Here is a 26,961-nt window from a genome sequence, read left to right on the forward strand (position 1 = left end):
CTTACCCTGGGTAAGTTACTTAACCCTGCTTGTCACAATTTCCTTATCTGTAAAATAAGTTAGAGAAGGAAAAGGTAAACCATTCCAATATCTTTTCAAAGAAAACCCCCAATAGGATCACAATGTACAGACACGACTGAAATGACTAAAAAAGAGAAGCAGCAGCTTTAATGATAAGAGCCATTTCTTTTTTTCATCTTTGGATCCCCAGTGTCTAAGATAGTGCCCTACACATAACAGTTACTTTATAAAAGCTTATAAAATTGAATTGAAGTTAATTTAATGGAATTGATTGTTATTTCACTGAATGACATTGGTCCTCAAAAAATGTCAAAATTTCCATGCCTTTTAGCAAGACAACATAGTTGGGTAAGGCAGAAGATGCTGAAAAACAGTAAATGTAGATAAGATCAAAGCCTATTTTATAGAATAAATGAAATTATGTCAACTCAATTATTTTTATTAAAATTTTCATAGATAACAGAATTTTTCAAATAATCTTTCAATCTTTCTACTATAGTTTTTATATTTTTAAAGAGTCTCTTGTACCTATATTTACAATGGAAACAGGTTTCTAATTATCTCATGGTGTATTTACTTTTGCAGGTGGATGGATGGTTCTAAAGTGGACTATGTGGCTTGGGCTCCAGGTGAACCCAATTTTGCCAATGATGATGAAAACTGTGTAGTCTTATATACCTCTTCTGGTGAGCTAAATCTGAACATTTTGAAATTTATGTTACTATAATGTGTTCTGGGGTTACTAGTAGCTTCCATAACTTCATCTGATCTCTTTCTTTTATCTTAATTTGCCTCTAGCTGGAGGCAATTTCTATTTCTTATCTGTTTTTATGTCATCTCTCACTTTTTTTACCTGTCAATAGATTATATTCCTCTTGAGGACCAGGACTACTTTGTTTTTGTCTTCATGCCTCTAGCACCTAATATAAGGCTGGGTACCTAATAGAAGCTAAAAATGTTTATTAAATTAATACTACAAGTGTCTTAAAGATGGGAAAACGAAGTGTCTTGAAAACATTTTCCCTAGGAACGTATGTAAAATTGAATTTTATTAATAGTCTACTTTTAAATATCCTTTTTGGATATAAATATCTCCCCAAAACACTCAAAATTATAAAATTTGATGTTTTTCTTCATTATAAATGTCCATTTAGTAAAACAAATTTACTTTTAAAAATATTTTTCTTGACAGGTCTTTGGAATGACATTAACTGTGGTTTTCCGAATGCCTTTATCTGCCAACGACATAACAGTAGCATCAATACTACTGCTTCTCCCACACCACTTCCACCTCTAGGAGGATGTCGGTGGGGTTGGAAGTTATTCCAGAACAAGGTATTATAGCCATTGCTAGTAGTCTTTGTTGTAATCAATGTGGACAGGCTCAATGAAACTTTTTAGGAATAAGAGAATATTTGCAGAACAAATGAATATGGAAAATTTCTTATAGGATTTGAGTAGAACTGCCTACAAAAAGTGGAAAGTGAGAGATTAACAGATGTGGCAGACAGGGTCCTTATTTTATTAACCTTGGAGACTAAGGCTATTGGATTTATTAGCCCTGTGGGACAATGGGTTACATTACTTGAGTGTCTGCAGTAAGTTTGACATTAATATGGTAGGCACCCAGAGAAAAAGGCCACAGGGTTGCCCAAAGGGGGAAAATCAGTTTAGCTCAAACAGAGAATATGATCAGCAGTGGAAATGGGCCTGTGGGTAATCCTTGTTTTTATAGTCTGGTGAGATGAGGAGATTTAATGAGTGTTTAAAAACAGAAGAAAGAAAAGGGAAGGCGAAGAAAAAGGAAAAATAGGGAAGAAAGGAAGGAAGGAAGGAAGAAAGGAAGGAAGGAAAGAAGGAAGAGAAGGAGGAAGGAGGGAGGAAATATTTAAAGACTATGTGCACTATTTGTCCTAAGAAAGAATATAGCCTTGAAACTTTATGAGAAGTTTATAGCTTTAGTGTTGGGAGTGAAAAGAACCTCAAAAAGCATCTTATCCAGACCTCTTATTTTAAAAATTGTGGAAACTAAGATCTAGTGAAGTTAAATGATCCACAATAAGTCACATGTACTAAATATTAGTGGCAGGATTCAAATACAGCATTGTTACTTCCAAACCAGGATTATTTCAAAAGTACTTCTGCCTCTGGAATAGAGCTAACTCTAATTTTTATAATTCAATTCAGTTACAAAGAAACATAACTTTTGTAACATTCCTATAAGTAGAATTTTTTAAACATTAGTTTACCTGAATAAATATTTTTATTCTCTCCCATTTCAGTGCTACAAAATCTTTGGAGCTAAAGAAGAAGAGAGAAAAAATTGGCAAGCTGCACGTAAAGATTGTCAAAGTTATAAAGGAAATCTGGTTTCCATACATAGTAGAAAAGAACAAGGTATACAGTCCAAGGGTTGATGACACTTGATAATGAATGATAATAATTCCTTCTAAACAATGGTGGTGCTTATCTAACATGTTACAGATGATAAATACTAGATAATAATAATCTATTTCCTATTGATTAATGAGTTCCATCTTGAGGAAATTGATTTTTAGGCTACTAGAGTTTCAAGTAAAGTAATAAATTATATTGCAATAAGCTTATCTGGCAGGATCTAATCTAATATTTACAAAATCTCTTAGCACAAAGAGTACTTTGTCAGCATATAATTCATAGAAGCATTAGAATTATCATAAATTGATACTTATTGATCACATCTGAGTTCAGGAGATTTTCCAAGATTTCATGATAAATATGATCTATTCTGCCTTAGGAGCAGGTAACAAATTGCACGTATTGGGGACGAAAAAGAGTAAATAAATTAGTCAAAATGTCCTAGTTTATCTAAAATATTTTTGTAGGTATTTTAGAAATCTTTGGGCTTCCACCAATCAATTAGGAAATTAATATATTTTTTATTAAGCACCAATTACATACCAGACATTGTGTTAGATGCTAGGGGTACAAAGACAAAACCAAGCAATTTCTTTCCTCAAGGAGCTTATTTTCTATCTGGGGTAACAACATGCACCTATTTTGGAATATGTAATATTTGTATATGTATATATACATATATGTATATATATACATATATGTGTATATTTGTATATGTATGTATTATATGTGTATATATTTGAACATATAGTGCATATAGAAAATAAATAAAAATTTTAGGAGGGAGGGCCCTAAGAACTGAGAGAATCACCAAAGTCTTCATGTAGAAGGTGATACTTAAACTTTTTGGAAGGGAAGAAAGAAGAGATTATAAGAACAAGTACATTTCAGGCATGGAGTACAGTTAATGCAAAGGCATAAAGATGGGAAATGGAATGTCATGTATGTGAAATAACAAAAAAGATCAAATTGGAGAGGGAATTAATATGTGAGAATTTTAATATAAAGGCCAGTGACCCAGGACCACAGGATTTTAAAGGCCAAATAGAATAATTTATATTTGATGCATCAAAAAGGTAGAGATACCGAGATATGGACTGTGTGGTTATTAAGATGAGAATTTCTATAAGAAAAGCCATTTGGCTACCATGTGGGGGATAAATTAGAGAAAGAAGATAAAAAGGACAAATGGGAGGCTACAGTGGTAGTAATGATGGATAATAAGGGCTAGAAGTAGAACGGTGCCTGTGTGAATAGAGAGATGTACAGATAGAAATAAAAACATCTTAACAACAGAATGACTATGTGGAGGGAATAGGAGTGAGGAGTCCAAGGTAATAATGAGATTATAAAAGTAGTAGACTAGAAGGATGATGGGGCTTATAATAAAAACAAGGAAATTCAGCGTATTTTGGGGGGGGGAGATAATGAATTCTTTTGGGGAGATGCTGATTTGAGATGCCTATGAAATATTCACTTTGAAATATCCAATGTATCTTTAACAATCATGGTAGACTAGGCTTTAATTATGACAGTGTGTCTTCTAAGTAAAACTGACAATATTTCAGAGATTTTTGTTTCTTTGTCTGTTTTGTTGCAAATAATGTAGTTGCTAATGTGAGAAAAACAAGACAAAAAAATGATCCTGAAACAAATTCAAGTAGGGTGGGACTTATCATGGAGGACTGTTCAATTATCAGGGGAGTAAGCCTGGAGTAGAGAGGGCATCTCTCCCTCTGAGAGTTTACTAACTGACTCCATGACATTTAGGAGTATGGGACGCTCCAAATCTTTGATCAAATGAGGTTAATTCCTTGTATAAATAAGAATAGGTATCACCCAGCAGCTCTTTCCATAGTTAATACAGTTCCCTGCAGACCTTGAATCAAGAGTTCAAATAACCATGTATTGTTCAAAAGTCAAGATTCCTAGTTCCAGAGAACATGGCAGGCTTCCTCAAAATGCAGGAAATGTTCAAGGTGGTCAGGACAACAGTATCAAGAACTGAATGACTCAACCCTTTCTTCCTCACACAATTCTTACAAAATTTAAATTAAAAATCAGGGACTAGTAATGACTCAATTGAGTTTGTCCATTGAGGCTAGTTCCCTTAGTGTGAAAGGGCACGCCAAAATGAACCTTCTTAGGTTGATCTTGCACTGGGAAATCTACACAAGCTGCAAGGGAAGAAAACTCTGGGAAGTTGATTTTTTAAAAAACATAATCAGAAAATTCATTTTTCAGATGTTATCGTATCATTTGGAGGAGGTAAAGAGGAGAGAAGTTGATGAAATAGAAGCATATGAATCTGCCACAATGATGGTACTTTGTACAGTTAGGCCTCTCCAATTCATTCATCTTCCAGCAATGCTACTATTGATTGTCATAACTGCACAATAGACTAGTAGAATAATTGATTTCTTATCTTGGCTAGAAATAGTGTTTCTGAGCAGAAAAAAATTTCAAGACAATCGAAATTTTCACAAAAAACTCTTTCAAGATTAAATAATATTTTCTAGCTAGGTAGACAAAAGGTTTTTAAATACTTATTTGGGCATTCATTGGCAGAAGAAATTTAATGCTGAAATGTTAGCAGGTAATTTCAGGTTTCATTTCTATTGCTGGAATAAATTATGTATTTACTTAAAGAAAAAATTCAACACCAATAATTAAAAGATCAAAATTGATAAACTCATTCATGAGTAGTGTTTCCTGGAGGAGGAAATAATTTTAAAATTACCGTATCCTTTCTGAACTTCTCAATGATAGGGGGAGAGAAGATGATTTTTTTTTTTGACTGGAAAAAATAACTAAATATAAGCTATCATGAGTAATTATTTCTGCCTGTGACTCAAAAACACATTTCCCCTTTTCACAGGGAAAAGGAGTCAGAAACTCCTCTAAGATGCAATAGTCACAATCCATGAAAATCTGATTTCAGTTCAGCCCTATTGGTCTAATCATGTCTGTAGAACATGTGCTGCTTTTGTCCTCTCTCAACTTGGTGACCATCCCATGAAACAAAGATGTGATAATAATCATGATTCATCTTTATAGGTTGTTTTAAGGTTTATGAAGGAATTTCTCTACAGCATCTCTAATAGATTGTTTTAAGGTTTACAAAGGAATTTCTCTACAACATCTCTAATGTAGATAGTAAAAAATATTGTTGATCTTATTTTAAAAATGAGGAAACTGAGGTTAAAGGGACTTTCCCACTATCAGCTACAGTTAGGTCATGTACCATGGGGTCTAAGTCTCCTTCCATAATTGTCCCTCTATTATCACAGTGCATTTCATTGCTTGTCCTTGAATCAACAGAATCCACAGAAGCTTTACTAGCACCTTCTTCCTTTTGAAATTACTTTGTATGACTATTTACTTAATTGTGTAAATGCCCATATCCCCTCAGTGGAATATAACTTTTTTGAATCCAGGGTTTGTTTAATATTTGTCATTGCAGTCCTCAGTGCCCAAGCAGATAGTAGGCACTGATAAATGTTTGTACTTTGAATTCATGGGAAATGAGTTTTGCTCTTTCTGAATTTCTTTCAATCTTAAATCCTCAAGTCCTCTTGTGATATTTCCCATCTGATTCTAGTGGTTTCTAGTGTCTGATTTAGTGATTTCTTCACTATATAACAGCTTTGGGTTTTAGAGGCTCGACTTGGACCTGTACTATCATTAAATCGTCCTGTTAAAAATTTGTCTATTGTAACTCACTCTGAGAGTACCCCCAAAAGTGCATTTTGAAAAAGTTTTCTTAAAAGGTTTGAGTCGGTTTATATTATTTTGTGATAGCATAAATATTTCTAAATGATCCTTGTAGATAACAAGATCTACAAGATAAAAAAAATAAACTAAATGTTCTGACATTTTTTGGAATTATTTTTCATAATGTTTCAATGTCCCTGTCCCTCATGACTAAAATCATCCCATGCAACTTTCTTCCAGCATTCCTTACCACTCAGCTACTGGATTCTACCTATGATAGCTGGATTGGAATGAATGACATCAATTCAGAGAACAAGTTCCTTTGGACAGATGGGCGAGGAGTCCAGTATACAAATTGGGCAAAAGGTTTTCCTGCTGGACGAAGAAGTCTCCTTTCGTATGAAGATGTAAGTACTCTTTGCAGGTTCTCTTGCCTTCCTTGAATCCTGTCCTTACTCCTTCTCTACCCATAAATCATTTATGATAGGTATTTATCTTTTTTTTCCCTCCATCTCCCACCTGCCCACATGTAGGTTGATTGTGTGGTTATTGTTGGAGGTCCATCCCTAGAGGCAGGAAAATGGATTGATGAAATATGTGAAAATGAAAAGGGTTACATATGCCAGACTGATTCTGGTGAGTTAAACCATCACTTCCTTTGTATTTCTGATTTTTCTGTTGATTCCATATACTTTTCTCTGCACAATTCATCATCTCCAACCTAGGGGGAAATGTATACGCATGATAAATGTTTAAGCAAACAAATTTTTAAAGTCTCACCAGCAGAACTAGTTTTCTATAAACAGAAATTGGCAATGAGTTATAACTCCTCATGAAGCAAATTTAATGTTTCCAAGTCTTTGTCACCAAAAAGCTTTATGCTGACTCAACTTGAACTTAATGACTTTTTCCATTTTAATTGTTTCTATTTAATGCTTTCTTTTTAGAAGATTTTTTATAATGTTAGAGAATTAATTTGTCAGTTTCTAATTTCTATTACCTTTCATTGCTGTTAAATTATTTTCAGTCTTGTCCAACTCTTCATGACCTCGTTTGGGAATTTCTTGGCAAAGATAATGCAGTATTTCCTTTTTGCAGCTCAATTTACAGATGAGGAAATTGAGCTAAACAAGATTAAGTGACTTGCTTAGGGTCACATTGCTAATAAGTTTCTGAGGCTAGATTTGAATTCAGAAACTCACTTATAGTATGTCAACTTGGGCAATTTTTTTAACCCTTTAGTGTCCCAGGCTCCTCTCGAAGAATACAAATTGTAAAGCAAATCATCCAAGGATGGAAGAGTCCCTTCATCCTTCCATATTCTAATGAAATCAGAGATCTGATAAAAAAAAAAAGGCAAAACACAATGCTCTTAATATTTTTGGATCCCAGTGGATTTCTGACATAATGGACATGACATTACTCTTTACAATATTTCCTTGCTGTCACAGGAACTATGATGAAGGTCTAAGTGCTTGCCAATCATAGGCATGCCCCATGATGGACTAAGAGTGCCCAGGATGTGCCCTCATTCCTAATCCACATTTTGGGCATGTCTGTGTTGACAATCCTTAGTTCTCTGTTCTTTAAATGCTTAACGCTGTAGCATAAGTATCTATCTGTCCTGGCTAAAGAAAATACTTTCATAACATAAATATTTATGAGAATAAAACTACAGGGTGTAAGTGAAAGACTGGCTATAGCCATGGAGCATGGGATGGGAAATACATGGAAAAAAGCTCTTCCATCTCTCACCTATCTCCAGAACACTTTCTGGGAAACCAGGAAATGTTGAAATTGATATCAAGTGCCAGCATTAAGTTCATCAAGCGTCTGGGCACATTATATCATAAATATGTAAGTGTTTTTTATTTCTTTTATCCTGGGAGAATTCAAACTAGAAACCATTCTGAAGCTATCTCTACATTAGGTCCAAGATTCTTGAAAGCATAAAAAGGCGTACGCTTCTGCAGTTTGCTCTTAAATGGATCTCTTTTAATAACCTGAAATGTCTCTTCAGATTTTCTAATTACAAAATTCAAAATAGAGCAGATTAACTATGTTTCCTTTCATAAGAGCCATCTGTGGCACTTTTCTTCTGTTGTTTCTCGAGTTATTTGCACTGGTAATTTTTACCTACCCTCATTTTGGGGGCGATTTTCCAATTGTATTAAGATAACCATTTGTTATTCAGTCATTCAATCATGTCTGATTCTTCATGACCCTGTAATTGCATTTTCTTGGCAAAAGGGTTTGCCATTTGCCAACGATAGCCCTAGAGCTCCCCCAAATGAGAAATCCTTGGAAAACTCTATGCCATGTTGACTGCAGTCCTTAGCATTTATGAACAGCAGCAAAAACATTAAAAAGGAAATAGCGCCTTACTTCTCTCCATGATATTCTATTGACACCAGGTGGCAATAATAACAGAGAAAAGGGAAGCATGAATTTCAATTCGCTCAAGGACTTTATTTAGTCCCTATCAGTTAACCCTGAATTGCCGTCCTTTTATCTTTCACATTCTGTTTTGTAACTTGAGCTGACAAAACAGGTCTTGATTAGTTTTAAGGTCAGGAAGTACATTTCAGCTAGGCAAAAGGGGAATAAGCAGCTGGTAGCTGTAGAGGAGCACATTTCAGTTAATTAAAGGGAAAATTTCCAACAATTAGAGCAGTCCAGAAATACTGTAAATTGCCTTGGAATATAGTGGGCTTCTTCTCATTTGAAAGCTTCAAATAAAAGCACCATGATTAACTTCTAGGTATATTATAAGAGATTTCTGTTCAAAGAGGAACAGAATTTAATCTTTAAAGTTCATTTCAATGAGAACGAGAATCTGTGATTCTAAACTGGCAATCTGGCAGGCTAGAGGCTTTCTGAGATAGAGCCCGTGAAAACTGGGAAGAAGTAAGCACATATATTTGATTTAGAAATAGAGGAGGTCCAGCATTCAGGGGAATTAGGCAAATAAAGATCTCCTTAAACCTAAACAGGAAAATAGAAAATGGTATTTAGCTTAGAGGCTGGGAAAACCACTCAGCTGTGTCCAAGCTAGTGACCTGCACCATTCCTTTGTCTTTATCAAACCATTGTGTTTTGTCTGGTTTACTTTTAGGGGAAGCCTGACTTCTCAGTGGTTAGATTCTCACATTCTTGGCTCATCATCCCAACCCCAGAATTCTGGGGAAATTACAATAATAAAATTCAGAACCTAAGGAGTTTCTCAAAAGTGGGGAAAGTTAAAAAGAATTACAATGCACAGATACAAATATGAGTCAGGTATGGGGTAAGTCATTTGATCATCATTACTGGTCTTCAAAAGTAGTCATTTAAACAACAGCTATGTATTAAGACCACATTTATCTGATAAAGAAAAAGTGATGTTAAGCAAAAAAGAATCATAATATGTATTACAGAATGATTAGGAATGGAATTTAGAAACTTATAATTACTGTTGCAATCTGCTAAGAGACTGTTAATTAAGTCTAAATAAGGCATAATACAGTTTTGTGGCTTTGCTAATTAGTTCACATTTCACTTTTATCTTGGACACAGTTCAGTTGAAAAGTCCAACTTGATCTCTTGATAGTGGTCAAAGTACCCGATGAAGTGCTTCCCCTTGCTGTCAATCACTACTGCTCTGAAGGACATTACTACTGCCATATTGTCATTTTGGGACCTCACCAGTATGATCATGGACCAATAGAACTTTGGAGTTATTACAATAACAGCAATAATGATATTAATGATAATAATATTTAATATTTGCAACAATTATATAATATGTATTAAATAAATAAATGTATATTTATGTCTAATATGATATAATATTTATATATATATAATATATATGGTACACTATGTACCAGGTTCACAAGACCCAGTAACAAGGAAAAGAGGATACCAAAGGAAGGGCACCCTATGGCTTATGACAGAATAGGAAATAGGTAGTGCAGATACTATATAGATATAGATGAAGACATAGTACAGATCTCCATTGGATCCCCAGATCCAATTCCAAAGGATGCATTCCATGTATACTGAAGAGGCGCACATGGCCAGGAACCAGTTTTCTAAACTCCTTTGTGGTGAATTATAATGTCAGATGGACATACTCTGGGAGAGTGGAAGCAAGGGAAGGCTTCTGAAACAATAAGATTAGAGAACCAGGTAATATTTACTGATAAGGGCCAAGACAATGGACAACAAGAGGGCAGCCAATGGCATAAGCAACAGATATTGGGAACCAGAAATAAGAATAGACTCTGTTATTGAGCCCAGGTTTCCCTATATGCTTCCTTCCTAGGACCAGAATTTATTCTCTATACATATATTACCCATAGGATGGTTTGAAGGAGTAATGAATCAAGGATCATGATAATTCCTAACATGGAAACTCAACTAAGATGAGGAAAGAAATTTTAAAGGAAGATGGTTCAAAATTATGATTAGATAGTAATCTCTTTATGAGACAGTAAGATTTCTAGTGAGAATAATTTATCCCCTGCCAGTGAATACTTCCTTCTTGATTCTTCAGCTGCTCTTAAATTTGCAAGGTCTTTCTGTTTGTCATTTGGGGAAAATATAATTCTTTATCAGATAAACTTGGGCTTAATACATAGTTGTTGTTTAATCAATTTGAAAATGATTGCTTTTGAAGACTAGTAATGAAGATCAAATACCCATTTGTTATCATGGTCATAGAACACCTTAAACATTTCAATGCTGTGCAAATACAAGATATATACTCTTATGTTTCTGTTAGGATGCATCTTTAACTCTGGTAATTCCATTCCTTTACGGGGTCATGCACTAGATAAGGCTTCAACTTAACCAATTTTATTTAATGAGATAATTAAAGCAATGTCTTTTTAAAAAAAAATTTCAGACCCTGCTCAGCCTCATCCCGTGACACCAACATCTGGGAACTTCATCAAGTTTGGTGACAGTAGTTATTCAGTAGTGACATCGAAAATGAAATGGAAAGATGCAAAGGAATACTGCGAGGGTAGCTCCTCCCAAATTGCCAGCATCCTAGATCCCTATGTCAATTCATTTGTATGGCTGGAAATGGAGAAGCACAATGAACCTATGTGGATTGGTCTGAACAGCAACTTGGTAAGATATTAGAAAAATATCAGGCTTCTCTTCAATGTGTCTTAAAAACTTGAAATTTTTCTCCAAAGCTTTACTGGAGAATTTCTTATATTATCTGTCTATTTGAGAACTTTTTCAGATCATATCTTGATTCTAATTAGATTTAATTATTTACCTTTTTTTTTCAGGGAGCACCATTACATTTTTCTTCTCCTTATTGGCATATATATTTTATTATTTATTGTTTATTGCTCATTTTCATTTTTAAATAGTCTTAGGAAGATTTTGCTTAAAGTTGAGTTGCTGAGCTTTCTCTAAACTGGTTTTTATTATCCACCCCTTCCCTTTTATGAGGTAATATGGCCCATAATTTTCTATTATTTTCCACTCAGTTTTATAAACAAATGTTGTCTAAACTATTATTTTTCTTGGCTGCCAAATATCTCTGTTTGATCAATAATTTCAGTCCAGCACTGAAGTTGGTTTTTAGGGTTTTGTTTGAATGGCTATCTCTTTATTAATGTCAATTGATTCACATCATTGAAATCTCTCCATGTAAAATTGATGAAATCTACTTCTTTTCTTCTTTCCACATACCATTACTCATCTTCAGTAGTTGTTTTCCATAGATCAGATGGAATTGTTTTAAATGAACAGCATACCATTTTCTCCTTTTTATTTTTCTTAACTTTGTGTGAATTTTGGTCTTTGATTTGAGAGTCAGTGATCTGGCTCTACACAGATGATCTGAGTCAATGGTATCTCCTGTATTAAAGATGGGTCTCTTCTCTCTTTACTAAAATAGAAGCAATTATTTTATTTTTGTGATGTTATTTGATACTCTATCTCCAATACTCAGTGATTTTTTCATCAAGAAAGTATTCACTGGGTGTAAGCATAAGACTTCTGTATGTTCCACAAGTCTTTGACCTTTTATACCCTTTCTTTTTTTTTGCCTCTTTTTCTTTCTTTCTTTCTTTCTTTCTTTCTTTCTTTCTTTCTTTCTTTCTTTCTTTCTTTCTTTCTTCTTTCTTTCTTTCTTTCTTTCTTTCTTTCTTTCTTTCTTTCTTTCTTTCTTTCTTTCTTTCTTTCTTTCTTTTTTCTGCAGAGGCAATTGGGGTTAAGTGACTTGCCCAGGGTCACACAGTTAGGAACTATTAATTGTCTGAGGCCAAATTTGAACTCAGGTCCTCCTGACTACAGGGCTGGTGTTCTATCCACTGTGCTACCTACCATCCCCATACCCTTTATTTCTGATGATGATTTTTCTAATATCTTTTTTTCTTCATCTATTTCATCCTTGCATTAAAGTAAATGACTGTCAGAGTTGTTGTTTTTAGTACAGAGTGATAATTTTTTTTAAATTTTATTTTATTTAATAATAACTTTGTATTGACAGAATCCATGCCAGGATAATTTTTTTTACAACATTATCCCTTGCACTCGCTTATGTTTCGTTTTTTCCTCTCTCTCCCTCCACCCCCCCCCCCCCCCAAGATGGCAAGCAGTCCTATATATGTTAAATATGTTGCAGTATATCCTAGATACAATACATATTTGCAGAACCGAACAGTTCTCCCACTGCACAGGGAGAATTGGATTCAGAAGGTAAAAATAACTCGGGAAGAAAATCAAAAATGGAAATAGTTCACATTCATTTCCCAGTGTTCCTTCTTTGGGTGTAGCTGTTTCTGTCCATCATTTATCCATTGAAACTCAGTTAAGTCTCTTTGTCATAGAAATCCACTTCCATCAGAATACATCCTCATACAATATCGTTGTCGAAGTGTATAATGATCTCCTGGTTCTGCTCATCTCACTTAGCATCAGTCCATGTAGGTCTCTCCAAGCCTCTCTGTATTCATCCTGCTGGTCATTCCTTACAGAGCAATAATATTCCATAACATTCATATACCACAATTTACCCAGCCATTCTCCAATTGATGGGCATCCACACAGAGTGATAATTTTAGGAGGATACAGAACTCTTCATGATATAACTCTGATGCAACTGGCATTTGCTGTGCAACTAATTTTTGTAGCATTTCCTAGGATGTGAAGAGATTCAATTATTTGCTGTAGATCACATATGCAATATATGTTAGGGACAGGACTTGAATGTAGGTCTTTCTCATTTTAAGGCTGGTTCTTCATACTATTCCATGCTGATCCTCAGACTATACATTAATTTAATTTGGCGAGTCATATCAAGTTTTGTTTCTTTTATATAGAATTTCCTTACCTATAGCAGAGAGTGTTATTATGCTGCATTTTTTCTTAGTAATTCTTTGACAAATGCTTATTAGTAACACTGAATTATATAGAATGACCAAATGTCATATAAAATGATGTTCTTTATTGTCTTTGGTTGCACGACAAAACTAAGTATCAAATCTTTTATCTTCCTTTTCAAAGAGAAATTGTTAGCCAGTCTTCTATTTAGCTGCAACTTTCTTCTGGTTTTATTTATCATGAGATTAAGATTTTCATAATTCGTTTTCTCTAGTGATTGATTCTTACTTTAGTCACTAAACAAGTATTAAAATTTTCAGTTTTCTTGTAATAGTAAGAGATTGGTCTATGCCCAATTTCTATCAGGCTAGTTTTCCCAATATCTTTTTTAAAAACCAAATGATGAGTTCTTATCCCCAAAACTTAAGTCTTTACACCTGTCAAATACAAGGCTACTATATTTGTTTGCTGCTATATGTATATATTCTGTTCCTCTGATCTACTCTTCTATTTTTTTAAAATCAGTACCAGGTAATTTTGATCTGATACTACTAATTCTCCTTCCTTTACATTTTTTCATTAATTCCTTTTATATTCTTGACTCTTTGTTCTTCTAAATGAATTTTGCTGCTTTTTTTCTAATTCAATAGAATCATTTTTGGTAATTTAATAGGGATGACTTTGAATATGTACATTAGTTTGGGAAAAATTCTAATTTTAATTATATTGGTTCTTTCTACCTATAAACAATCAATATTTCTCCAATAATTTAAATCTGATTTTATTTGTATAAAAAATTTAAAATATTTTTTCATATAGTTCTTGAGTTTATACTTTCGGGTATTTTATGCTGTTTAAAGTTATTATAAATCTCTTATCATATCTTCTTGCAGGATTTTGTTTGGATTTATAGTATAGATGCTGATTTATGTGTATTTACTTTATAAACTACTTTGCTAAAAATGTTGTTTCAATTAACTTTTTAATTGTGCCTTTGGGATTTTCCAAATGTATTATCATAACATCTGTAAAAAGAGATATTTTTCTCACCTCATTCCCTATTCTGATTTCTTCTATTTCTTTTTCTTTTCTTATTGCTATTGGTAGGATTTCCAATACAATACTGAATAATACTGATAACAATGGGCATCCTTGTTTCACATCTGATCTTACTGGGAAAGCTTCTAGCTTGTCCTCATTACAAATAATGTTTGTCAATGTTTTAGTTAAATACTTTTTATCAGCTTAAGGAAAAAAGTCCATTTATACCTATTCTTTAAAGTGTTTTTTTTCATAGAAATGAATGTTATACTTTATCAAAAGCTTTTTTTCTGAATTTATTGAGATAATTATATGATATAAAAAACCTTTTAGTATTGATATAACCAATTATTTTCATAGTTTTCATAAGTTTCCTTATGTTGAACCATCCCAGCATTCCTGATATAAATCTTGGTTAGTTATAATATATAAGCTCTGTAACATATTGTAACTTTTTAGTTAATACTTTATTTGGAATTTTTGGATTCATATTAAATAATGAAATTGATCTACAATTTTCTTTCTGTTTTTAAGTATCAGTATGTTTTATAAAAGGAGTTTGGTAGGATCCCTTCTTTACAAATTATTTAATATTGGAATTAGCTAATCTTTAAATGTTTGATAAAATTCTCTTGTAAATAGTAGATCTTTAATAAATGTTTCTTGACTAGAAAAGGATCATGCATTTAAAGTACTGATAGTTGGATAAAAGAAAAATGGAATAGATCTGCAAAGATTTTAGCAACAATCTTTTTTCACTGTCCAGGACAATAGGGACATTATATTTGGATGCTCAGGTACCACATTTAGACCACATAGTCATGGATATGATTATTGAAAAAATAGAAATAGCATTAAAGAAAAAATGATGGTATTATACTAAGTATACATAGAGAACTGATCTGAATACAGCACAGTTATGTGTTGAGGCATTGAATTGTGAGTATATGGAGGAAGTCAGGATTCCAAAGGTATGACAAAAATCTTGAAATTTATTGTTCTACCTTTCAAATGCCCCTGGAAGAAGAGTAGGGGTGTTGTTATCTGTTTAGGGAGTCTGTGGAAAGTAGTGACCTTGTGAGATGGCAAAAGAATTTTGAGCAAGTGGTTTCTCTGGTAACTAAGGTCATTACCAAGTCCTTCCACTATTATTGCTTAAAAGGAAGTATGATATTGGCTATGAACTAACTTGTTTTTAAAATTTTTTGTTTCTTTAAAATGTCAGTTTTTAAACTAATTGTTGCTATTTAAACATGGATATTTTGCTTAATAAAAAATAAAATAAATATTTTATTCTTATTTATCCATAATAAATATAGTATACATTTATTTTGTATAAGAATATTAATTTGCTTTATCCTACCACATTATTTTCAACCAAATCAGAATGATGAATACTTAATTATATAATTATTTATATGGAATCAATGAGAAATAAATTATTGACTGATATAAAGAATAGAATAGCTGTGCCTTTGTTAGCCTATTTATGAATATTGCCTGCTACAAATGTATTTTTAACATTAAAAAATAATGAAACATGTTATCACTTTTAGGGCATGACTTAGGCTACTATAAATTATATTAACATATGTAATTTATGTTATTATATTATAAATATAATTTTTATTATAGTAATTTATATTATTATAAAATAATAGTATTTTATAAGTTATATAATATATATAGTAATATTTTGCTTATATATATAATCTGTGAGCCAGCTCTCAATAGAACTCATATTTACCCATTCAGCTAAGTAAATTATAAAATAATAAACTGAATAAAACAATAAAAAAACTCATGTATCAGTGCTGGATTAGGAACCAGGAACTTTGATCAGGATTCTTGATCCTATTCTACTTACTAATTGTGTGAATTTGAAAAAGTCATTATCTTCAGCTGTTCTCTCTATAAAATTAGAGAGTGTAATGTAATATGTCGTCAAAATCAAACTATCTATGGATCTGGGAGGGTGAAATGTTTTGACTTGATTAAAAATAATTTTTTTCAGCTGGTTAATTTGAAGGTATATGGAGTAACCTAAAGTCCATGTTTTTCCTTATAGACTCAAGGTGAATATGCATGGATTGATAAATGGAGGATGAGATACACAAACTGGGGCCCTGGAGAACCTCAAGTGAAATCAGGTTGTGTCTATATGGATTTAGAAGGATTCTGGAAGACAGCACCTTGCAATGAAAGCTACCAATTTCTCTGCAAAAAATCAGATGGTAATTAGATGCTACAATATTATTCAGGGGATTTCAATTTTCAAAGCAAGGAAGTTCCTGCTCTGGTCATTGTACTGCTAAGAACATCATTGTGTTACTAGGAGCATTAAATATTGTCTCGGGAACTTGTGAGCAGACCAAAATCTTTCCTTTATCTAACAGAAAGATTTTAGATTAATCATTTTAATGCATTTACACATTCTTTTCTCCATTGCCTCTTGATGTCACTGCTATATTTCTGTGGTTATGTAAAATCAGTAGATGTGATAAAATAATAAAAAGTCAAATAGTGATAATAATGAATTCAAATGATAAATGATTAAATGATGAACGATTCTTACATGTGACCAGTGGTGGATTTTCTTTCCTCTGGAATGGCTTTTGTTTCATAAACTTGAGACTTTTTTTCTTTAATTGCCTTCACTTTCAGTATCACCTGCCACAGAGCCTCCACAATTGCCTGGCAGATGTCCAGATTCAGAACAATCATCTTGGATCCCTTTCAGTGGTCATTGCTACTATATTGAATCTTCCTCTACAAGAAGCTGGGGCCAAGCTTTGCTGGAATGTAGTCGAATGGGTAAATATGAGTTCTATTGAGAGCTGGTTCACAGATTTTATATATAATGCATATATATCATATATATAAGCAAAACATTACAAATGTCTCAAATTCAAAGAATAAATGTCAAGTATCTGATTTTCTATTTTTTTCTCTATTTGCTTACTTATAGTTTCTTTTAGCATAGAAAGTCATATTACCTTCCCCAAAGTATGTCTAGCAACTTTTTTTTTTTGGTACAAATCCCAGAATTGTGAGAAAATATTGGGCTTCTCATTGCCACAGAGCCATTTTAAAAATATGAACCATGCAGTTATAGAGATGAACTCAACAGGTAGACCAGAGTACTCGATCCCTTTTCTCACCTTGTCTGTCTCAAAGTTCCCAAACAAAGCTACTCACAAGATTACTATACTTCAGCCAAATCAATACTGTTCATTATATATACATATATGCATATATTTATATATATTTTTGTATATATATATATATTTTTTTTAAAATGCAAAGGCTTTTATAACCTGAGATTATCCTTATTGGTGATTTTTGTTCTTAAGAATTATTTCACTAATACCAGAAGATCATTTGCATCATATCCCCTTAGTGGGGATAGGTTTTGCAGAAGAGAAAGGGCTAAAATCCAAAGAAGCAAAATAGAACTAAATTTCTTCTTAGATACTTTAAAATAAAAGATTGTTTTTATCCTGTCTTCAGCTGAGCAGGGAAATCCCACCCTTGTTATTCATTGTAGGCCCTTTTCTTTTAAAAAAAACAACTCCTCCCTTCTTTTACTCTTCCTTTTCCAGAGAACCTGCCTGCAGAATTATTTTAAAATATAAACCACCATATAGGATTTAATCTCTGAAATATTTTTCATGCTACTATTCACTTAAATCTCACCTCTTTTAAATCACAGTTTTTCTGAGAGTCCTCATTTATAAATGAAGCAGTTGGATTAGATGACTTCTGAAGTACATTTAAATTATAAATTTGTAATCTTATTAATGTGGATTCATCATTTAACACATTGGTTTAATTATGACTTGTCTCAACAACTACTGACTTTTTATTCAGATTTCTGTCCAGACCTGTCATTGGAAGGAAACTTGGAGATAATCAAATCCAAATATTTCATTTCATTTTAAGATGAGGAAATTGTAGTCCTGAGAGGAAAAAATGATTTGCTAAAAGCCAAGAAATAGATAGCAAATGTCAGAGACAGGATTTAAAAGTTGGCCTCTTTTCTTTAAAATTCTAATTCAGGTAAATTTAACCATATGATTTAGATTTTAGAAAGTAAAAATTTTACTTTTTGTGGCTAAGGCACTCGATCCATTTGTTAGTGTTATTCTGTGTGTTGAATTTCAATTGATTTTCTTTGTTTTATTTTGTTTCTGTTTTTAAAAGTGGAATAGCTTATTAATTGAGAGGAAAATCTTTTTCTTTTTCTTTTTTTTTCCCTAGCAAAGACATGTATTAATGTTAAGGAAAGAACAGTAGTTACAGAAGATTTTCTCACATAAACTTGGAGCCTATTCCTTTTTTAAAATTTTTTTTTATTTTTATAATAACTTTGTATTGATAGAATCCATGCCAGGGTAATTTTTTTTTACAGCATTATCCCTTGCACTCGCTTCTGTTCCGATTTTTCCCCTCCCTCCCTCCACCCCCTCCCCTAGATGGCAAGCAGTCCTATATATGTTAAATATGTTGCAGTATATCCTAGATACAATATATGTTTGCAGAACTGAACAGTTCTCTTGTTGCACAGGGAGAATTGGATTCAGAAGGTAAAAATAACCCGGGAAGAAAAACAAAAATGCAAATAGTTCATATTCATTTCCCAGTGTTCTTTCTTTGAATGTAGCTGCTTCTGTCCATCATTTATCAATTGAAACTTAGTTAGGTCTCTTTGTCAGAGAAATCTGCTTCCATCAGAATACATCCTCATACGATATCGTTGTCGAAGTGTAAAGTGATCTCCTGGTTCTGCTCATTTCACTTAGCATCAGTTCATGTAAGTCTCTCCAAGCCTCTCTGTATTCATCCTGCTGGTCATTTCTTACAGAATAATAATATTCCATAACATTCATATACCACAATTTACCCAGCCATTCTCCAATTGATGGGCATCCATTCAATTTCCAGTCTCTAGCCACTACAAACAGGGCTGCCACGAAAAACTTTTTCTTTTCAATAATAGTGGCTATTCATCAGAACAGTAATACATTTTTGGAGTTAGGTCTAATTTTAGGGCTACCAGGCAAAAATGAGTTAATAGAACATTACCAAAAACTTGTCACTGGGAGAAATAGGAAAAAAAAATCTATTTTTATCTAAATAGGTAAAACCAATAAAATCTGATCCATGACCATTTTTATTGTTGAACTGAAGTATTAATAATAAGAAATTTTTTCTATTGTAAGTAATATAGGTAATGATTTATTCATTCTTTAATTGTTTAAAGTCTACATTCAACTTAGAGGACTGACTTATTGTAATTTAAAGTCTTAGAGAGTTGCTTGGGGCAACTAGATATTATGTAATTTGCTGGTGATAATTCAGATGGTATGTACTGGAAGTGGAACTTAGATCTTTCTATTCCCAAGATCTATCCTTTAGATACAATCATCAGAGGTCTCATTCATCTATTTATACATTTATTTATCACTTATAAATAAAAATTTACTACAGGTTAGTTGACAGATTGCTGCAGACTGTGTTAGAGAAATTCAGAGGAGGAAGTGCTTGCTGAGAGGTATTCAAGGTAGTGAGGGAAGAAAAGAAGAAAATTTGAGATAGATGTTGGAGGAAGGGTAAAATTAATTAAGTGCTAGAGAGGGAGGATGGCTTCCATAAAACAACAAATTATTTTACCTCTCTACATCTCAATTTTCTTCACTATTAATAGAAAGCATTAGCTTATGTATGATTTGGTTCTTGAGAGTAGAAACTGCTTTGTCTTTGTATCCCAGGGCCTAGCATAATGCCTTCCACAATAGACAGTTAATTTTTCTTGTAGCCCTATGATTTATATTTTATGTACATTGAGAAAGGGCTCAGGATGACCAATTTTCATTTCCTTCCTGATTTTGCTTCTGACTTTCTGGATATTGATATATACCCCTTCTCAGCTTCCTTTTGTGTATTACCTTCTATTATTGGACTGTTAATTCTTTGAAGAGATTGCCTTTCTTTTTGGTTATATCCCCAGAGCTTAGGACATTGTAAATGTTTAAGATAAGCTTGTTGCTTTGCCAAAAAAAATATTGAGAAGGGTTCCCTGGGCTTCATTGGCCTGCTAAGAAAGTCTAGGATACAAAAAAAGATAAAGAACCCCTGATTTAGAGGGATCCCATGAATAGCTTCTGAGTAGCTAGGACAGAAGTACCTGGTCATTAGATATTGTGCCCTTCCTGGGAATAATCAGTCCATTAGGGATCCAGGACCACTTTTTAGTCACTTTATCCATTAAACCCATGTGCTCAGTAAAAATAATAAGCCATTCCCATAGTTCCATGAATCTGAACTATATTTGTTTTTTTGTCCATTCTGCAGGTGCCAGTTTGGTTTCCATTGAGTCAGCTGTGGAGTCAACCTTTCTGACATACAAGGTCGAGCCACTTAAAAGCAAAACAATTTTTGGATAGGAATGTTTAAAAATGTAGAGGGTAAGTGTCATTATTCCTTTTATGGGGCATAGTATTTTTGCTGCCTTCCCTCCTCATTTCTACTTGTTAAAATCCATCTCTTCTTTCAAGGTCAGTCTCTGTTGCTACTTCCTCCATGGAAGTGTCCTGTCATTTTTCCAACTTTCCTTAACATTTTGAATTTCCTCTTTGTCCTTTTCACATCTGACTTTTTTATATCCTCTTATACATATTTGTCTGTATACTTGTCCCCTATCACATTCTGCTCCTGTATATTCCATCCTACTTATTGGTGTATCTACTATTCTCTCTGTTGATCCCAGGAGATAATGGAATCCTTCAAGATAAGGGTTTTCTCACCTTTCTACCTCTAATTCCACATAGTGACTTGATGTCAAAAGCACTTAACATTATTTGAACTGAAATTGAATTGACTTGAACATCTGGAATCTTCTATTCCAAGGGAAAACAAAAATTTCAGTGGTATTATGATTATTTCATGGTTTTCTCATCATATTTTTATTGTAAAAGATGAGAAATGGATAAACTTAGTGTACATCATATTGTGGTTTTAAAAAATTATTATTTTTTTATTCTTTACTTAAACATCAAATAAAGTGAATATTCATATATATACATGTATATATTTATATGTGTGTATATATACCCTCTGCTATTTAGTATCATGTCATATATGTATGAATATCTATTTATGTATGTATATTATATCTGACATTAGGTTTCTTCTTTATCTAATGAGTAGAAAAAGGATTGTGACATGGAACTACTGATTTCTATTATATGCAGATTTATTCTTCATTTTAAATAAATAACAAATTTGAACCTTGGCTTTCAACTCTATACTGCTGACAAGTGATTTTTTTTTTCTGGCCCTTCTGTTCTCTTTTGTGAATTTCAAAAACATATTTCAATGATCTTTTCTTTTTTCTTTTCTTTCCTTTTTTCTTTTTGGACAACTTTATTGCTAACCCTCTTTGCCCCCATTTCACTCTGCTCTCTCCCTACCCGATTGGGAAAAACAAAAGAAGGAAAAACAAAACTTTTGCAACAAATAGCATTTTGTGGTTAAACTTCTAGTTAGATATATATTTTGCTTCATACTTTTTAAAATATTCTTGATGGAATATCTTCTTACAATAAAACATTAAAATTGAAAAGGAAAAGAATACAGGGAGGAGATTTCTCTCCTTTCACTTTTTTGGATGAATAAGATAAGTGCAATGTATGAGTTGTGATTAATTAAATCACTAATATTTCTACATGCCTTGGAAGCTTTGAATTCCTTTTTATAGTTACCTAGTCAGTCAAATAGCATTTATTAAACTCCTACTATGTGCCAAGCACTACACTAAGCACTGGGATTACAAACAAAGGCAAAAAGACCCCATCCCTTCCCTCAAGGAAAGACAAAAGGCAAACAACTATGCACAAATAAATTAGAGACAAGATAATTTGGGGGCAGTATCAGTGGAAAGGCACTGAATTCAAAAAGAATTGGAAAGGGCATCTTACTGAAGGTGGGCCTTGAATTAATACTGGAAGAAAGTCAGAGAATCCAAGTGGTAGTGATATGAAGCAGTCTCAAGTTCATTAAGATCTCATGGAAGAGCCCAAAAACGAACTAAAAAATCATATTAGAGAGGTAGAAAAAAAAAAACTGGGAAAAGAAATGAGAATGATGCAAGAGAATTTAAAAAAAAAAGACTTAGCAGCTTGGGGGGAAAAAAAAAACAGCAACTCCTTAAAAAATAAAATGAGCCAAATGGAAAAGGAGATAAAAAATTCACTGAAGAAAACAACTTCTTAAAAAGTACAAATGGCTAAATAGAAAGGAAAGTAGAAAAACTAATTGAGGAAAACAACTCCTTAAAGGTTAGAATTGGGCAAGTGGAAAATAATGACTCTACTGAAACATTTAGAATCAATCAAACAAAATCAAAACAATTAAAAAATAAAAGAAAGTATAAAATGTCTCATTAGAAAAACAACTGACCTGGAAAATATATCCAGGAGAAAATATCAGAATAACTGGATACCCTGAAAGCCATAATCAAAAGAATACTTGGACAGCAATTTTCATGAAATTATCAAGCACAATTGCACTGATATTCTGGAATGAGAGGGCAAAATAGGCATTGTAAGAACTCACTGATCATCACAGGAAAGAGATCCCAAAATAAAAACTCCAAGACATATTATAGCCAAATTATAGAACTACCAGGTCAAGGAAAAAAAATACTGCAATTCAAATACTGGAGAACCATAATCAGGATTATATAAGATTTGGCACTTGCTACATTAAAGGTTTGGAAGTCATGAACATGATATTCTGGAGAGCAAAGGGACTAGGACTATAATCCAGAATCACCTACCTGGAAAAATTAAGCATTATACTGCAAGGGAAAAAATGGTCATTCAATGAAATAGAAGAATTTCAAGCATCCATAAGAACAATTGTTCCAGAATTGAATCAAAATATTGACTTCCAGACCCAGAAAAACTCTAAAAAGGTAAAAGAAAACATAAGGGATTCAATGGTATTAAACTGTTTATATGGATAATAGCATTTTCCTTCATGAGTCCTTCATGCTTGTTTTGGATCATTGTGTTACTGAAAAGAACTGAATCATTCATAATTGATTATCTCACAGCGTTGGTGATATGTTTTCCTGGTCTTGCTCGTTTTACTTCGCATTAATTAGTAGGAGCCTATCTCACTTTTGGTTTTGTACTAATCATTTTTTCCCTTTCTTTCTACAGTCTGGTTCTGACCTACTCTTTCAAACTTAACAAACATTCCTCTCCTTCCTTCATTCTATTGCCCAGCCAAATTTTGCTCCTTATGAATTTCTAAGCTTAATTTTCTGCCCCTATGCTTTTGCTGACATTAGTTTTCATGCATGGAATAATCTCCATGTCTATTCTTCTGTTTTTTTCCAAGATTCTATCAGTTCTAAGTCCAGTTCAAAAACTACAACTTCTATGAAGCCTTCCTGGAAGCTAGAAGTAAACTTTACCTCTTCTGAACTTAAATACTTCCATTATGTAATTATCAAATTTGTTTTATATTATAGCTATCTGTATGGATTTCTTGGCTCCCCTATTGATTCTAAAATATGTGATGGATTTCACATCCATTTGTACTTCCCTTAGCACCAACTATGGTGTCTTGTGAGTGGAAGATATTTTTAGAAACTCTTTAAAATCTCTTGTTGGATTAGTTTCTGCTCATCTTCCTTAATAAAAAACTGTAGTCTTATAAGTGAAAAATCTTGTTTGGAATCTATAGAATCTATTTCAATTTGTTCAAAATTACATGTATAGCAGGTTAATATACCTGCCTCCTTAGAAGGGGTTGAGGTTTTTCAGAATGATTATTGCTAAGTGACTTTTGGCTGTCTCATTTAACAATCAGGGAACTGGCTTTGGATAGACAATAATGCAGTATCTTTTGTCAATTGGAAAACGGGAGAGCCCTCAAGTGATCGGAATGAAGACTGTGTGGAGCTCTATTCTTCAAGTGGATTTTGGAACAACCTTTACTGCTCTTCCTACAAAGGGTATATTTGTAAACGAGAAAAAAGTAAGTTTTTTTTTCTTGTAATATTGAAATCCTCATCCTACCATTTCTACTACTCACATAGTTAGACACAAATGAGGTGCTAGGGGAAAAAAAGCAAAGAGCAATTGCTAGATATCCAATAGAGTTCTAGGCACATTGGATCTGCATTGGAACATTATAAATGGAGAATGACCTTGAGAGTTTAGGGATAATTTGAACCATACTTAAAGAGTTCTCCCTGTAGCTCTTCTAGAACAAACAAAACCCTTCATTTTTACTTTCATATTATAATTTAGTCTTATTTTATTTTAATGATATATTCTCATATTTAATGATATATATTCTCAAAGTCATGAATAGTTGGGAAAATCTATTCTAAGGATTTTTATAGCTCACCAATACCTCGTATACCTAGAATCTGATGCTGATAATATCTTGGAACATGATTCAGTGGACCAGGAATTGGAAAGTGATCTTTATCACTTACTAGCAATGGGATGATTACGGACAAACTTTTAACTTCTCCAAGTCCAAATTTTCTCTTTACAAAATAGGGATAATAATACTTCCAATATCTATCATATGGGGTTCCTTTTAGGAAAATGCTTTGTGAATTGTAAAGTACTAAGTAAATATGAACAATTATTATGATCATTATAGAAAAATTCCATTAATAAGAGAACGTTGCATTCAGTGAGTACAATTATAGGATGGGCATAGGGATAAAATAAAGCCATGGAAATAAATAAGTTGGGTAAGTACAGGCAGAACAAATTATAATAAAGCACCATCTAAATATGAAATCATTAGTGCCTATTTAAGAATTAAACAAAATAAATTATACAAGTGCCATTTAATTTTGAGCTCATGTAAATTTTAAATAAATGTGTTTTGTTTTTTTTTTTTTAAAGTTGTTGATGCTAAAACTACTGAGGCGATAAAATCAAACGGTAAGGACATCATAGAAATTTCAGTACTAAAATAATTAAAAACTGTATAATTTAAAAATTTTATATTTTAAAGTTTTAATCTTATATTAGTTTAAAAATGTTAATGACATATCTGATTGGTGCCTATGAAGCTAAAATCCTCCTACAACTGGATGACATTCTTATGTCATGTAGATTGTTATTTGACTTTAATTTGTTTGACAAATGTGGTATGAGATAATACCCACAAGTTCCCTTGCTATGTAAAATACCATTGCCCTCCATTCCCCAAGTAAAATTCTTTGTCATTTTCTTGTGTCCTTTCTCTTATGGTGGCTCCTGTTTCTTTATAGATGGACCAGAGACTAGGAAAGCCCCCAAATCTCACAATTCGGCTGGGATCATCGTCGTGGTGGTGCTCCTAATTCTGACAGGAGTTGGTGCTGCTGCATATTTCTTTTACAAGAAAAGACAGGTTCAAATACCACAGGAAGGGAACTTTGACAACACTCTCTATTTTAACACAGGATCCATTTCAGGAGTCAGTGACACAAAAGATCTCATGGGCAACATTGAACAGAATGAACACGCTCTCATTTAGTGAAATAACAAAAGGACACTTATATGTTATTGTGTTTGATAAATTACCCTTTTGGATAAAACTTTCCCAAACCTTGAGCCAAAGTGGTTGTTTCTGTGTGAAATTGTATTATTCAGAGTGTACTGTCTGTTTCCCAAACCTTTGTACACTGGAGGAATAGTTGTTCCTTTTTTAGGTCTGGCAAAATCTTTTCTCAAAAGAGTAAGTATGAAATATTTAGCAATTAGGCTTACTACATTTCCCCTGTTTAATTGTTATCATGCTCTCTACCCAGAATATGACTTTTAAGAAAAGCTGTCAGATTCATGTAAATCACATAATTGAATAGGACCAAACAAACAAGCAGTATAGCAGAAACAAAGCTCTTAGCAAAAGTACGTATCTAATTCTGCTGAAATTCTGCAAACAGTTTTCCAGGAGAAAAAGATGATTGGGGTCATATTTCATATCAACATTCCATAATCATAAGTCTGGGAGAATTGCAATTCAGACAATTTCAGATGATGTAAAAAATTCAGGAATGTTCCTTGTGGGGCAGTTTTCATTATAAAGGCATTTCATTAGTATTGCATAATTGCAAATTGTATTTTCATCTGAGAAAAAAATGTTTTTACAATACGGATGTTGCAAATTTTCTAACTTTCATCCTGAGTAATTTAAAAAATATTTTCCTCAGGTGCCAGTGGGATTGAAGTAAAAACACTTAAAAGTTTGCTTCATCCAATTTCTTTAAGTGATGTGAAATAAAGAGCCCAAATAAGGTCTATTTTTAAAACTTTTGTATTGGTTTTAAGTTCTGTGATTGAGATTTTGGGTGTTTATATGTGTGTATGAGTGTGTGTGTGTGTGTGTGTGTGTGTGTGTGTGTGTGTGTTTTAAACAGTTTTGCTTATCCAAAGT

The 26,961-nt window shown here is 32.9% G+C and overlaps 1 protein-coding gene across 1 annotated transcript in view; it reads left to right on the top strand.

The window, feature by feature from the left end:
- The window catches only part of MRC1 (mannose receptor C-type 1), a 106,790-nt gene extending 79,954 nt beyond the window's left edge, over positions 1-26,836 (top strand). The window contains 13 exon segments of the mRNA XM_051962357.1: positions 607-707; positions 1,214-1,356; positions 2,304-2,418; positions 6,373-6,539; positions 6,666-6,768; positions 11,021-11,250; positions 16,571-16,736; positions 17,167-17,316; positions 20,857-20,931; positions 20,934-20,969; positions 24,385-24,552; positions 25,443-25,481; positions 25,814-26,836. Of these exon segments, the coding sequence (XP_051818317.1) occupies positions 607-707; positions 1,214-1,356; positions 2,304-2,418; positions 6,373-6,539; positions 6,666-6,768; positions 11,021-11,250; positions 16,571-16,736; positions 17,167-17,316; positions 20,857-20,931; positions 20,934-20,969; positions 24,385-24,552; positions 25,443-25,481; positions 25,814-26,061 (1,741 nt within the window). The 3' untranslated portion in view covers positions 26,062-26,836.
- The last annotated feature ends 125 nt before the right edge of the window (positions 26,837-26,961 follow it).

The sequence above is a fragment of the Antechinus flavipes genome, chromosome 5, assembly GCF_016432865.1.
Source record: "Antechinus flavipes isolate AdamAnt ecotype Samford, QLD, Australia chromosome 5, AdamAnt_v2, whole genome shotgun sequence".
Lineage (NCBI taxonomy): Eukaryota > Metazoa > Chordata > Mammalia > Dasyuromorphia > Dasyuridae > Antechinus > Antechinus flavipes.